The sequence below is a fragment of the Synchiropus splendidus genome, chromosome 1, assembly GCF_027744825.2.
Source record: "Synchiropus splendidus isolate RoL2022-P1 chromosome 1, RoL_Sspl_1.0, whole genome shotgun sequence".
Taxonomy (NCBI): Eukaryota; Metazoa; Chordata; class Actinopteri; order Syngnathiformes; family Callionymidae; genus Synchiropus; species Synchiropus splendidus.
In genome coordinates this window covers 27,518,589-27,534,616 of record NC_071334.1, presented here as the reverse complement: position 1 = coordinate 27,534,616, position 16,028 = coordinate 27,518,589, and the positions used below count along the sequence as shown (strand labels likewise).

Below are 16,028 nucleotides of genomic sequence, written 5' to 3'. Positions count from 1 at the left end.
GCTCTTCAATTTAATACAGGTATGGACATTGAACAGACAATTACGATTTGTGTTTTGAACTTGTCAAAGGGTGTTGTGTCTCTACAAATGGCACACAGTGGCAGGTCACCGAGGACAGCTGTTAACATGGTGTTGTACTGGGCCGAAGGAGACGTGTGTGATGTGTGTTTTGGTCTCTTTGTGTGTGAGCCAAGTGTTGCCCTCGAAGCTTATCTCTATAAATGGATTTGTGTTGGAGCACTTTCAGATCTTGGTGTGATGCTCTAATCTGATTGACCGCAACCTCGAGGTGGCTGAAGGTTCCAAGTGTGCATGTGTGCCAACTTTGTCTTTGGAAGTCTTCGTCTTCGTGTGGCTGGCTGACATATTTCATTAGACTGGTATTGATTCTTGAGCTCTAAATCCTCTTGTGTTGTCTCACTGAGTCAAGTTATTACGTGATATAACCGAGTTATGATACTTGAAACTTTATTACTTTGCTGACCAATATGTCTACACTTAAGCCTTGTTGTGGCTTCGCTGCGTGTATGTAGCATTTTTTTCTTTTCCCTTCTGTTTTAGATTTTTCTTTACTCATCTGTTTTTATTAAATAAATTTCTTCCTCTGTTTCCATGCAAGATGTGAGCCTGGGGAGCGAAATGGAATCAGAGCGGCTGCAGATTTGAAAAATATACAGTTCATGTGGTTTCCTGCGGCGCTTTGTAGTTTGGGCGACAGTCTTGATAATGGTTTGGTTTAGAGTCTGCGATTGATGTGGGGCAATATCATATTCTAATGAACATAATCGGCTTCAACATGATTCCCCGCCCTGGTACGTTTGGCTGCTGGCAAAGGTGTTAGTTTTGCCTTGTTTTGGAGGCTGCACAGAGGTGTGTGGGGAATGCTGTGTGTATAACTTTGACATGAAGTGTATTGGTTTTTAAAGCTACAATTCGTATTACAGTGGTATTCACTGCAGACTTGTTCCGCCACTAGCACCTCCATTAGCATTCTAGCGAAGCAGCAGCTTATAGTTTGACATGACGTGACTATCTCTATTTTTGGAGCCAAATTGATCTGATATCTTCAGTTAGACATGCTGCCTTTTAAAGTCTGAGGAAAGTGCCTTTACTGGCGACTGTTTAATCTTTTGGCAATACGTTCATGCTCCGCTGTCCACGAAGCACCTCAGTGTGTGTGAGTCTGTGATCTCCGGCTGACGCCTTGCAATATGAGCCGGCGGTTTTGTATCACGTCTTTGTATCATCTTGTCATTGTTGACATTGAAAATGGGAGAAAATGTGTAGTTTTCACTTTTTACTTGGGAAGACAGAATGAATGCTGCGCTATCTTTTGCGAGGCCAATCGAATCCCTATAATAATGATGATCATAATAATAATGGCTTATGTTTATCTTTATATTTATCCCTTTTCAAGAGACCTGGAGCCGTCCTCAGAGACCATTATCTGTTCATATCTCATTACGCCAGCGAAGCTAAGCTACATTTGTAGCCAGAGCTGCCCTGAGGGTTGTTTTCATTGTTATTTCATTTTATGAAATTCACAAAAAGAAGACAAATGGTCATTCAACATTCAATAACTGAACATTATTGATGCCAATTCTAGGAATGATACCATTGTCAATTCTTCCTTTTGGTCATTTAATTCTCTTCCTGTGTTGTTTTCCAGTGTTTTCTGTTAAGAGATTGATGATATTTTGGTGCACACACTGCAGATTATGAACTCAAATCTGCATTTTGGCAGACGACTGACTGTTGCCGTATTATCCTGGGATGTCGTCAATCACGACCTCCTGCATCCGACTGCATTACAGGAAAATGCCTACATTATTCAGCAGTTGGCTGGATCAGCTTTCCCGCCGTCACACCTCACCTTATTTATTCATGAACTTTGGGAATGCCAGGGAAAAAATGCCCCAAATTCCTGAAGCACAGCCGCAGATTTGGGGAATGTTGATGAGTTTTTATTTTTCATTTAACACTTGTGAAGCGGAGTGGCTGCCTTGCCCGTTTATTTAATGTCACAGCTTAGAAAGAGAGATTCAGAGGAAAAGAACCCTCCTCCACACTGCCACTGTGCAAGGCTAGACGAAAGCGTCACCATAGCAACGACTCGGCATGCTCCCTGCTACTGACAGGTGAAAAACATGTACCTCCAAATGTCAAATGCACAGTCTGAACCGTCATGAAGCAGTTAAAGTGGACATTAGCCGCTTGTTTGGTTTCTGCTTGTAGCCACGACCATGATTTTTTTTTCCTCAGCCATCAATATTACTATTACCCTGCAGCTCAGCATTTCCAGGTCCATAAATTCAGGTTCCCCTTTTTCTCACGCCTGACCCTGCTTCCCTTCCCTCCTTCGTAGGCCTCCCAGGGGAAATGGCAGGGATTATAGATTAGATGGCAGCAACCTGGAATCTGCGCAGGGGCTTTTGTGCCAAAACAAACAGCTCGGAATTCCAGAAAAAAAAGTGCTCCATGACATATATATAACCGCATACACAAAGAGAGAGAGGCTCATTCGTGGACGTGGGCTACAAATCTGGGGTGTCGTGCATATTTTTAACACCAGCTGATCTGTAACTCAAAGGGAATTTTCCTTTTAGATGAGGATAGCCTGTGTGCGGCGATTAAAGCAGAGCAGCAAATGGGACACATTTCAATTGCTTCCCTCCGCACAAGGTTCGCAGTTATTTTATTCAGATCACATTGCGAGACACTCTTGAAGTATATTTATTTTATTCAGTGAATGCAGTTATTTGTGTCTGGTCGTCCTGTGCTACTTGTTTTAAATAATCTTAAAATCTGAAACTGAAACCTTCCAATTTGATTCAAACATTTAATCATTCTGGGATGGGTTTTTAGTAATATGGCTGCGTCTTTATTGGATTCATTTTGAATAATTGTTACTGACAAAAACAATTACTGGATTCAGATGACTTATACGGTACGGTCATGCATAAACTTGAATTTTTCAATGCATCTATTTCGAGGTGCACCTCATTATGCCATGTGTTGTCTTAAACAAAACTTCCACAATGAAGGATACTCCATCCAGGAAATGTATGTTTAAGAAAATGTATGTTATGCAGCCGAGAGTTCACTCATCACTTACTACCTGATGTTTAAGCGAACATGTTCTGCTTGAACTTCACAATGGTCATATTCTGGAGTGAAAAATTAAAATGTAAAGCCTCAAATTAATTCATTTTTGTCAGTATTCATACTTCTGAACTGAAGGACAGCTGCACTGAGTGCTATGGCAATCTCAAATTATTTTATTCAGCCTTTTAATTTCACTGTCTGTTCTTCTCTTGCCCAGATTTGTGACCTACGGAGGCTCTGTTTCGGGCATCATCTGGACCTGGGTTCCTCTTGAAGACATCACCAGCTTAAAACAATGTGACCAAAGGGCATGTCAGCACCGTGGCTCGCTGTTATGGACTTCAACACATTTTGAATCACCAAACAGTCAGGTACCGTGTGCTTCGTCAGGGGTATTGATGAAATAAACTGAGACGCTGTTCAAATATTGGATCTGATGCACGCATGGACAAACAAAGCTTCATATCCAGGGATGGAAGGAAGGCAGCCCCTGTTCATGTTTGTGTTGCACTGAGCATTTATATCTTATCAGGGGCTTTTGTCAAGAGGAGTATGTGGAAGTGTGGCTTCCCTTCTCCTCACCACATTCAGTAGGGAACAGGAAGTCTGGCTGCAAAGAAAAGGAAATGCTCTCTATCAAATTGCAGCTGCTGGAGTCAGCTTGTGCTTACACTGCAGAAACACACACATGCAGATCTGTAGACGATGGCTTTTTTCCAAGTGCGGTCGAATCAGTGTTTATGAGAGGATTGTGTTTTTGGGTTTAGATGTTGAAGGTGGAAATACATTTTTGAAGGAAGTAATTACATTCCTTTTTTACCTCCCTCTTCACTCAGGGGAACACATTTTCCCAAATCAGAGAATATTTAACCCCCCACACCCGAAGATGGGCATGTACAGTTTTTTTTTTTTACTTGCAGTCCATGGCTCATGACTTTTCTCACACTACATGATCTGATGCTCAGGTGTCCATGTATTGTAAATTGCACAGTGTTTGCCCAGCTTAAGGAGAACCAGGGGAGATGTACCACGTTGATGTGTCTTTCAATGCGACCCCTTACGGTGGAGGAAAATCCTGGAGAAAACCATGGACCTGAGCCCTTCCAACTACTGACTTTTTATTTCTTAATTAATGTGCGGCGCATCAAAGTCATTGTTGGAAAGTCTCTTTCTACTTTCTCATCTTTTTTAATATTTAATCACACCACTATGGAAGGCACTCCAATACATGTGTTCTATGGAGAAAGTTATTAGAGGTTTAGGGGAGTGAAGAATGTGGGGCGGGAGGAATGGATCAACACGATTTTCAGAGGTGCTCTGTGACAGTAGAGTGGCACCTGTAAGGGAAGCTCATTTGGACAGTATTGAGACCTGCCATAATGTCTGGTTGTAGCTCCGACACTGAGACAAGAAGCAGAGTTAGAAGAGTTGACAATGGTTTGGTTTTCATGGGGAGGGACAAGGATAATTCATCAGAGGGACAGTTTGTGTGGCAAGATTTGCAGACAAAGTCAGACTCAGATGGTTTGGACATGTGGAGAGGAGAGACAGGCATGTTGCCTGTTGGATGAAGAAGAAATAAGGGAGATGAGAAGGACAACCATGACATTCAGGGACAGGCATGAAGATGATTGTTGTGACTAATATGTTAGGGTAGAGGACGCTAAACTTATTCTAACATTTGTTAGTGTTTTTATGAAATCAGTAAAGCACTATTGAGAAGTTGAGGAGGTGCGTTGTGCATCGCATAGCGCTTCTATCTAAAGTGGGCAAAGCGCTTTAAGCAGAGGTCACTTACAGTATGTTGAATGTAAAACCACTGAAAACAGATGTTTGTTCAGTGAAACAGGACCTGTTTAGTAGTTATTGTTACCGTGGCTGCGACTAACTGATGCATGATAAACTTCTTCATCCATAATACAAATCTGTATTTTCAGTTGTCCTTGTCCTCCCTCTGGGCTTTTAAAGAGGTTTTATTTTGACCTCTTTTGTTTGCCGGTGGACTTTGGCAGATTTATGTGCTGACAATATGTCACTGGCTATCATCTGGTGTGGCCTGCCCTGCTGGCCCGTCATGCCCCTGTGACTCTGTCAAGAGCGGTTAGCATCCTGCCTCATCTCTGCTCAACGCACTTTTTCTTCCAGATAGGATGTTGTGCTGTTGTGTCTCGGAAAGGCCAAAGTTCTCCCAGAGGCCTTGCTCCGATGTGTGTGCGGCGTGTGTGTGAGCTCACGTTACAATGACGCTCACTATGGTGCCATTCTGGTATGAACAAAAGCGTTACACAGTCGTAATCAGCAAAGCAATGTGATTTCCTGGGAGTGATCCTGCTCAAGAGGCTTGAGAGAAATGTGCTAAATTGGGATTTGAAGCACACAATTATGCCCAGCAGGCAACTGTTGTTTGAGTCCCTGCACCTGAAAATGGTTGTAACCTTTTGTTGGTAGCGCCATAGTGGATTTTTCTCTGGTTGCTTTGTATCTCAGAACTCATTTGATGGCAGTCCTCGTCCCTCTCTGTAGAATCTGTGCGAGTGGTGCATCACTCTTCCTGACTGCTCATCCTCTCAGCGTGTGGCGTTACTCTTCTCCCAAACTCCTCCTCTTCTTGCAGAATCAAGTGGCTTGTTGTTTGGCGGCAGCAGTGCTCATCACATGTTTCTCCACCGCTGCCCTCCCCTGCTGCTCAGCTGTCTTTCAAAGACAAAGTTGTTTTGGTGGCTGAGCGCGACGGCGTTTGTCTGTGTAGATGCAATAGTCAGGTATTCATGATGATAAAGGTCAGTCCAGAGGTGTTTGGTTAGTGATGTGAAGCTGTCAAGCTGCACTTGGGCTTGATCTGCTTCAGAACAATTCATCGTCCTGTCGCACTCATGTATCGTTCACATGAAAACTGAATTATTGCATTAGTCAGACTAAGTTCAGACTTAAAACACACGTAAACAGCCAAGTTCGACTACTGGAGCAAAATTTGAATTTCTCTTAGTCGGACTACAACACCTGGATAATGTGGTTAATAGCTGGACTAAGCTAGCATGTAGCAGAGTTGCGCGACTATGACTGGACTGGATGATGTGCGGCTGCTTGAGCTTCAGCTATGCAGCGGAAGTAAACAAACTCCTAGTCTAATGATGTCTAGTAACCTTCTATTCAATGGAGAAGTCGTGTGTGTAACCTTGCTCTAAGCCAATGTCTACGGTGAGGACATAACAAACCTGACTTCAGCTGTGTCGCCATGACGATAATCTGCAGATGAGTAGGTTTTTCTTCAGTGGCTTTCACACACACAAGCGTTTTTAGCATTTGTTCTCACAAGAAGATTAGGGGATGTGATTTGTTGGTTTTTAGGAGACGACATTATCACCACGTTAACAACTGTTAGCATTAGGGATGCAGCAAATTGAAATTTTGAGACCTAAGCTGAATAAAATTTTAAGTGCCAAACACCAAATAATACAGAATATCAGAATACATATTTACATACATGTTTGTCAAAGAAAGTTAATCTTTTGTTGATTGAATATTGTCGACAATTTTTGTATTTTTCAGACTCTGCTTTTCAAATAAGAATAATGACAATTAACAAAAACTCTAGATAGGCTCTAGATAGTTTGGTTGCACACTCTCGCTCTCCAGCAGGACTGAAAACTTCAACACTGTATGCAGACTTTTGTTCACACCTAGCACTGAAGTGTCGCCGTGATGATGGATGGAACCGGCACTTAATACTTGACAACAAAAACATGATCAAATAAAGAGGAAACGTGACACTTCATTTCGACTTGTGTCGAACTGCTCCCGTTCATTGCCCAGCCGGGCAGTCGGTGCTCTCACCACTGAAAGTGGAGGATTGTGTCGCCAAATTTTACTCAGTGTAAGTCAGGTAGGGTAGAAGAGTTCAAAAGTAGATTCTTGTCAATCACGATGTCGACTAGAAGCGAAGGCTGCATGTTGTCCTTTGATGTCTCTCACCAAAGCCGAATGTTGCTTTTTTTCCACTTTTCGGCAGAATATATTCGGCTACCAAATGTTTGGCTCATGCCCAGTTCGCATGGTTGCGAATTTAGTCGGGTGAGAGACTCTGTGCTTCAGTTACTCAACATCTATCACCCGTTCAATACAAAGACAACAGAGTCTCCTGAATAATTAATTAATTATTAAAGTTTAATCCAGAGATATGCAGTCAACTGTCGCTCCCAAGTGCTGAATCTGGGTTAAGTTAGTCTGGTTGATCAGTCAGCACGATCACTGTGTGCAACATACAATATAAGTCTCCTCACTACCTGTCAGCTTTGCCTGTTCTGCAGCTGCTGGCAGCAGAACTGGAAGGACTGAAGTGCTCCCAGCGCCACCCCTTGTCACGGAGGTGCATTACAGTAATCCTGATTTCTCTCCATTGCGTGTAAACCAGGAGAACGTGACGCAATCGAACTCTGCAGCTTAAATGAGCTATTGCCTTATTCAGGCTACGCTCTGCTTGTAACACTCAAACACACTGCAACTGGAAGAATGACATGCGTGACCCTGACACAGCAGTTTGTCTTAATCCCTCTAAATTCCTGTCCTCCCTCTGGAGCTGCGTTATCCATTTGAATGAAATGAAAAAGAGCCTCCTATCCCCTGGCGGCTGTGATTCTTTCTAAAAAAAAATCAAGTATGCCTGAGTCAGCTGTTGTGATTCTGAATGAATGAAGTTGCTTCACAGTATCAACCTGGAACTTTATCTGAGGACACATGTAGGTCCCTTCGGAGAATCCTGCTGCCACATTGACCTGTTTTGAGTTTGCGTTCTGCATTTTCTCTTCTACTTAACGCTTTGAACATTCAACAACTAATAAATAATTACTTAATATAAACAGTCTATAACGCCTTTGCTGGTCAAATTCTGACTGTACTCCTGTTATGCAAAGCCATTATTTCCTAACTGCTGCTGGGATGGAGGTGTTCATGGCTGCCTCCTCCTCTTCTCCTCGCCCCCTCCATGTCTCTCACATCTGCTCATCACTGAGAACCCATAATCGCACAGTGCGAGTTGAAAATTTAGTGTTTTTCCGCGCAGCTGCTCAACATTGCGCAGTCGATCGATGCCTCTGATTCTGGACATTACAGTGCTCGGATGCCACAGAACCGCTGCTCCGGTTTTGAATAATTGAACGAGGAGACCATGTAAATCCCAGAGGTGTCAGGAGGAGAGAAAGATGGATGCTTCTTGTGTTCATCACTGTCAGGACTCGGGGGTATTTGAGGGTCTGCTGGACATGATGATACCCGCTCTGGGATCTAAGTCCTCCGTGCAGACAGTGCGCCTGTTGATGATGATCGACCACAAATGGAATTATTCTTGGCGTGCAACCAGTGCTGGCATATGTTTTAATCATTCTTCTGCAGTGATGTTTTCTTCAAGCACATTTTGTTTTCTGATGTGATACTGTACATCTGTGGCTTATACTGTAGTTCATTACCACAACGCAGACAACTGAATGCATCACCTTAATTTTGTTGAACGGGGATCTGTATTTGCATCCATTCATGTCTTTCACTCGCAACTTTTTTCCTACAATACTATGTTCAAAAGACAATTTACTTAAATCCAGATATGTACAGTATATGTTTTTTGTATTTCCTATTCCTTTGTCATGCTCTCTCTTCTGCAGAGAACCTCAGAGAATACTTAAAGAAAAAGTGGTTCATTTGAGAAGAATAGCAAATCTGTCAACCAGAGGCTTGCAGACGCACACTTGTCTAGCTCTGATCTCTCAGGAAGATGCACTTGCTGTCATTGAAGTGGAGCTGACGCTGCACGGCGAAGCCAACGGGTCTCCAAGGTTATTACCACCAACACGGCATCTGAGCGTCCTGGGAAGGAGGTTGGAATTGATTAATGACAGTGCCAGGGACTGAAGCAGGGGAGGGTGCAGTGGTGCAGCGGGAGAATTGTTGTGGAACAAGTTCACACAACGTACAGTTCCACAACTTCAACCGCACGCATCACGGCTGTGATTTATTTGATATAGATACAAGAAAGAATTTCATGCCACAGCTGGATGTTGGCTCACTGATGTTGTTACCTTCTCTAAACTGTTGATATAATATGATATCAAAGTGGTCCTTTCTTCGATGTTGAGTGTCTTAGCCTAACTATCGCCACAAAGACACTTTTACTCTGACTCTTTTAAATGTTTACTACATGAACAATCCATTTCCAAAATAGAGCTCCATTTCAAGTGTTTCAAACAAAGCGCTAACCCACACAGTTGTTCATCTGCTGCATGAAATGCAGATGAAAACTACCATGCAGATCAAATGCCCCAGATTTTTTTTTGAATAAATAAGATGCTTAATGGGTTCTTGCAATCAGAAGTACCACAGAAGCAAGTGTCGACTGTTGAAAAGCTGCATGTTTCATTTGTTTGACAGAAGCAGATTAATTCCTCCAGTGAAAACACTCAAGCATCGCACGCACACATTCTAGCCTTGTGGGGACATTGTGAGGCTTCTCATTGCCATAACCCTTTCCCCAGCCTCTCACCCTGATCCTAACCATCCAAAACAAATGGCTAACCTTAACCAGGACTCTGAACCAAACTGAAACCTAATTGTAATGACCCAGTTATTTTGAAGTCTTCATACTCAAATGAAGGCTTAACCTTGTGGGGTCCAGCCAAATACGGTCGTACGGTCCTCACAAGCATAGTGTTTTGTCAAGAATTGGTCCTCACAAGTTAGAATCAAACAAGCCCACATACACACACACAGTGTCACACTTGCTCTGCTCAGTGCTTGGTATTCAGTATTTCATTTCAGCTCTCCTTTAAGGAAACTCCCAGGATTATACTCCACCAAGTTCACCAGCTGAAAAAAAGGGGACCTTGTGTTTAACATGAGGTTGCTGCTTTGGCATCAGTGTTAATTGAGGTTAACACGGGGCCCTTTTCTGCTGTTTGTCACGGTTCAGCGCTCCTGTTCTCACAAAGACCTTCATTTCTTAAATGTCGTGAACTTCTGCTGCGTGAGCCGCATGGCCACCATGCCGCTAAAGTAAAACGACAAGTTTTCCTAGAGCACCATCGCTGTGAGGAGCGCTTGCACTCTATTCACGTAGCTTCAAACTTTCCTTGAAAAACCAAGCATCAGTCAGCTGTGACCCGTGCGCCGCAGGCGAGTTGGCACATTGTGTTTGTGTGGATTGTCCTCAAATGTCTCTGTGACTTTGTGGCGCTTGGATTTCAAGCTTCCGTCTGCATGCACAGATGTGTGACTGCTACCGCACACGTGGAAAAGGGTCAGTGCTTGAACTGAAAACCTGTGAATCTGAGTGCAACTGTGGATCCACTCCATAATTATGGTTGCAGAAGTCTATGACTGATGCTCAGGATTGCAATCTAGTGGAATAACAAAGTTGATCAAGTTGTTGTGTAAGACCTTCAAATGCACCGATGTGAGAGAAATATACAGGTGTGAACTTAACTGCAGTGATACGGATTAGTCAAGTGTGAGGGTTCGGGCCATGACCGACTAGGGAGAGTTGCTGGAGCAGATCCAGGACATGTCAGAACAATGAAATTCCTGGACACGTAACACCACAGTATTCCCTTAAAAATGAGGACTTTCTGGCCTCCTGTGCATTGCCTTCTGTCAAAACGTGAACCCATCAGATCGAGACTTGTAAAAGCTACGGCCGTCACCTCGTGTCTCAATTAAACATGAACTCGCTGGCGACTTGGATACATCTAAATCTGCTCGTTCAAAATATAGCATGTCAATTCTGTTGTTGTAATAGTGAGCACTCATAAAATGCCTGATAAGTGTATTAACATTTAGACTGGTTGTTGGTGATTCTGGCAAACTATGCTGACCATCGCGGAGTCTGTTAGTAGCATTAGCCGCCAAGCTAACCAGTTCCAACATGGCATGAAGGCATTTCCGACTCAGTCAGTGCGCTGAGTAGCGTCTGTTTTTATGTTATTACACCTACTTTGTTTTATTTGTTTTCAGTGTCAGAGTGCAATGTAGCTTATTTTTGTATTGTTTTTAAACAAACATTTTTTTGTTTGTTCAATATTTCTACAGTTTTCATTACAGATGCTTCCAAAATTGCGTTTTGAAAACAATTGAAAACAAGATTCACCATGATCAAGATCGAAAGATTTCAAATGATATATGTTTGTTTTTTCATTTTCCCATATGGCCCCGCCCTGGTAAAAGCTCAATACAGTGAACTACTATTCCCCCTTTGTAAATATTTGTGTATTCAAATGAACATTAAGCCAATGGAAGGAAACGGCCAAGATTTCTTTTAACCCACCACACATTTCCAGATTCACACGCTAATGTGTCCTCAGAGAGCTACAGTCAGTGAAGCTGACGCTTGTCTGTCCACAGGAAGATGCATTACCAGGCAACACGTTGTTTCCTGTCAGCGGGTGAGACAGCTAATGTCTCCGTCTTATCGTTTAATTGGTGACTGACTGGTCCTGGCTGACGGCTCGGTTTCTGCCTCTACTTAGTGTGAGGACGGTGAGGAGCTGGAAGGAGGATCATTATGAGGAAAGAGTCCCGGGTCCAAAACAGCAACACGAGAAAATGGACAGTTTTCTTTGACAACATCTAATATTCCATGATGACCTTTTATGCCGTCCTGACTTTCAAGCATTTTTTTCCCCTGAGCACTTTTTATAGTGTGCATAGATGTGTATGTGCAGAAGTACGGCACGAGTGGATGTGAAGTTCATGGACTGTCTCCTGCTCAAATGTGAACACCCAACTCTCTCACTTGCATTTGGTACGGAGCAGTGTGTTGGTATTCAAAAGTGGAAAGAGTACGACATGTGACCCAGGTCTTGAGGGCACCATTATCCTATAGATTGGGTCCTTTTGCGGCTGACACAATGGGAAGACAAATGCATTAATCATCAGTTAGGTTCACCAATCAACATGGAGCAATCGCAGGTCGTGAAGCTGGTAAAATGGTGGTGCATGCCCTCGAACTGCCCTGTCTTAACTTGAATCAGAGCTGCCTCTCGTGCACACACAAGTGTCTGGTCGGCAAGGACGACTCTGTTCCCCGAGGCGACGGTCTCCTATCTGTGGAAATACACATGCATGACTACTTCCCTCGGGCTGACTTCTCCCATGACCTGCTCCCATTCTGCCTGTCAGCTGGTAACGCTGCTGAGGAACCACAATAGAAGAGTATCCTCGCGAGCACCACACTCACAAACTGATGGCTAGTTCACCAGTCTGGCTCAAGTTCAACCACCATGATGAGCAAAAAAAAAAAAAAGTGGTTTTATGCTGACTGAGCAGAAGCTGAGATGAGAATCTGAGATACTCTGGGGAATAAGAGGCCTGAGGAACAACAATACCTCTGACTTGAGCCTGGCGGAAGTTCTAGTTGAATCTGAGATGTGGGAAAGGTCAAGCTGAAGGATAGATGAGGTTTCCATCTCAGCAATTGAGCCATTTCATGCTGATGATGAATTCAATTTTCGACCTGAGTTCAGCTCCTTGCAGAGAGGCTCAGAAGCCACCTCCAGCTTGTGCGAGGTACCAATGGGGTGTTCCTCAAAAGGCATTTTTGCAAGATGCTTGAGGCTTAGTTTTGTTTTTTCTGATATCTCTGATATCTCACTTAGTAGAAAGTGAGATATCAGTCGTGCAGTTGCGAGTGTCTGTGTAACCAACACTAAACCTGTCCAACATAGCTCTGTATTCTTAAACAATTCACCCACCTTCCCATCACATCCAGGGAGACTCTTGGAAAGTGTTGAGAACACCTCAGCACCTCATCTTGTCCAGCACAATGACGTTTGCTGGGAAAGTTTTAAAGACAAAGAGGAGGATGGGGAGGAGCGGAGGGAGGTGGTGTCACCCCCACTCTCATTAGAATCCTCTCATCTGTCTTTCCCTGTGGAGCCGGTGGCTGACATGTCAGAGTTTATTAATCGTTCTAAGAAGTATTATTGACCCGGGCCCTCTGCCCTTGCTGCAGTCGGTCGCCCCGCCGCCTCCTTGCTCCTGGACACTGCGGCTCCTTGCACAAAGTCCTCATTCACCATTTTTTTATTTTTTCAAACCTCCACCGCAGCTGCAGCAAGCACACCTGCAGGAGACGCTGGAGCCACTGAGCGGAACACAGGACTCCAGGGTGTATCGGTTTTACCAGCCACTTAAAAAAAAAGATAAGAAGTGCTCCGATCAATATGAAGTGACATCTCCTCTGTGCGCTTGAACAATGAGATCGATCGCTGCTCCTTGATTCCCATCTGTATTCCAGTCTGTTCAAATCTGGCGTGGTGTGGTTTCGTTAATTTAGGCCACATCTGGATGTACTTATATTTCTTTGTTTCTTCATGAGATTATATCCGAAAACATTGATGGAATATGTTTTCAATCAGGAACCATTCAAAATGCTCATAGCAATGTAAGGATAGTGAAGCCAAGCAACTCTGTGTAAGAGCAAGTAAGTAGTAGTCTAAATAGCATAATGAAGCCAAGTTACAAAAAAAAAAGCAAAACTGGAAAGTTTTTTTTTCATGTACAGAATCTTCTCCTGTACCGCTTCTTGACCTACCGTCTCTCAGTTGCACTCAGGCTTGGGTTTCCTTATCAATGGGAGAAGAAACGAGCCGGTTACAAGTTAAAGGTTGTGCAATGACCCCTCCTTGTGGTTTTATAGTGGCATTACACTGTCGGATCTAATTTTGATCATATCATTTACCTTTTGATCTTTCGACTTTCACGCTTTTATTTACCCCTGTGCACTAATATTTAAATGTACTTTTGGGTTTCTAAAATGTGGACTGGTTAATATGGTCAGCAGGGGCTGGAGTCTTGAGGTGACCCCTGGCCGGTCATGACACATATGGACCACAGGAGGAAGCACGACATTGACACATGTTAACAAAAAAAAAACTAAAAATAAAGAAAGGCGCAGTTAAGTAAAAATCAAATTCTACAAAGGCATGTAATTGATTTTTTTATTTAATTTAATGCACATTCAGAAATGCTATCTCTCAGACTCCTGTAGCAAACGTTCTGCCTGACAGATCAGTCTGGAGTTAGTTTACGAAGTAAGGCTGCACATTATGCTGCACATTGTTTTCAGTGCGCAGGGTCTGAGAAGGGTATTTTTGTGCTGGTGTGCTCCAAATGCAGTGTAATATGGGAACAATGGGTTCCTTCCACTGACACTCATTCTCCTCCTTAGTCAGTCTGATTTAACTCAGCTGACTGATGAATAGCTGTGTAATAGAATACCGTCTTTTATGTGCATGGACTGGTCTTCATAGACATAATTTATTATTTTTTTAGAGTTTCATCAATGGACATGGGAGGCATTGGAGCTGATAATGGAGTTACATACTTTTAGCAATATCTTCACCAGTTTGTGTGTAACATTAAAAAGGAAGAACGCTGCTCATTGACTATTGTCAAAGTGATCATTCGACATGTTCAACTTTATGCTGTAAAAAACTCATAAAAAGTATAATATATATTTAAAAAACACTTTGTTGGCGACGTGGTTTCCAGGTAAATCTGGGATCTCAGACCAAAGGGTGGGAGTGGGTGCTAGTTTTTGTTCCAACCACTTCTGTGGATCAGTTGGAGACCCCTGAGGAAAAAGGTGTGAGACAAACCAGTGAGGTCCATGGATGTGAAAGGGGAGTGAGTATCCCTGGTCACTATGGAGGATGATCAAGCTGGTTAAGGTGGAGGAAACAGACTTGCTGTGGCAACCCCTGATGGGGAAGTGAAGGAAGGAGATGTGTATGTCTAAGTACTATGGTATAGAATGATGTCATGTTAAGATGGTGCATACACAGCTTTTGATTTAACAATGTTCATGTGTTCACTTGAGGCCACCAGCTTTAGGTTGTGCCTGAAGTACAAGACCACAAATTAAAGTGCCTTGCTTGAACAGGGTCTTGAACACTTTCTGTTGTCATGGCAACATCAGCTAGGGGGAGACCCTGTTGCAGACCAAGGTCATGCGCAAAAAAAAAAAGTCTTCTACTTTGACTTCCATCCCCACCATCTGAATAATCGGAAGGAGAAGGAAGAATGTCTTGAGCAGATTGTTTTCAAACATACATAAATCTGGCCAGTAAAGGCAACAATAAGTGAGTCGTTGTGTTTTATCATCTCCACATGTTTAGATATATTGTTTTAAATATGTTGTTTTGAAATATATCATCGCTTATACTGTTTTGATGCAGAAATGGAGGTCATGCGGTGCCAGTCGCCAGTAAATGAGCAGGAAATGAGTTTAGTCGTTCCACTGTGACCCCACGACCTTTTGCATTCATCCAGTCATTCCTATGAGCAGATATGGCAGATGAGTCACAAATTTTGTCTCAGATCCGTCAATCGCTGTTGTGCAACCTGAATAGCGGCACTCTCCTTCCTCCGTCTTCTCAGGATTGTTGTCCATGTGAACATGTCTGGCTTTAAATTCAATAATTTCCCTGCTGATTGTGTTTTTCCGCAGTCACAATGGTCCCACTTCTTTTTCTGGTGGCAACAACTGCGTCGTCCAACTCCAGCAGTAACGGCAACCACACAAAAGGTGAGAACAATGGTGGGATTGACCGTCTCGCCGTCTCTGTCACGACGACGGCGATGATGATGATGTGGGTTTTTGCTGCATGCGCATCTGCCAGATAATAGTGGTTTTGAGAACAGCGCTGGTGGAGATGACAGCCGGTCTGAGCCGACCAGCACCCTCATTTTCAGATTATTGTGCTTCTGTGGCAGAGAGCTAATAATGGTGTGGCTCTTCTTCAGCAGACATATATCACCGAAGGCTTTTGTGAGGCTGGGTCTAAATGCAAAGTTAGAAAATATGTTCATAGTCATTTTTCAAACACAAAATGTATAACAATGGAGTTGTTGAGATGATCACACTTTATGCTCTTGTACTG

The 16,028-nt window shown here is 43.2% G+C and overlaps 1 protein-coding gene across 2 annotated transcripts in view; it reads left to right on the top strand.

Moving 5' to 3' along the window:
- ptprea (protein tyrosine phosphatase receptor type Ea) overlaps nt 1–16,028 on the top strand; it is a 47,875-nt gene that overhangs the window by 18,462 nt on the left and 13,385 nt on the right. For both annotated transcript variants that reach the window (XM_053876227.1, XM_053876216.1), the window contains exons 2-3: nt 3,323–3,476; nt 15,596–15,673. In XM_053876227.1, coding sequence (XP_053732202.1) covers nt 15,601–15,673 — 73 coding nt within the window. In that variant the 5' untranslated portion in view covers nt 3,323–3,476; nt 15,596–15,600. The remainder of the gene's footprint in view (nt 1–3,322; nt 3,477–15,595; nt 15,674–16,028) is intronic.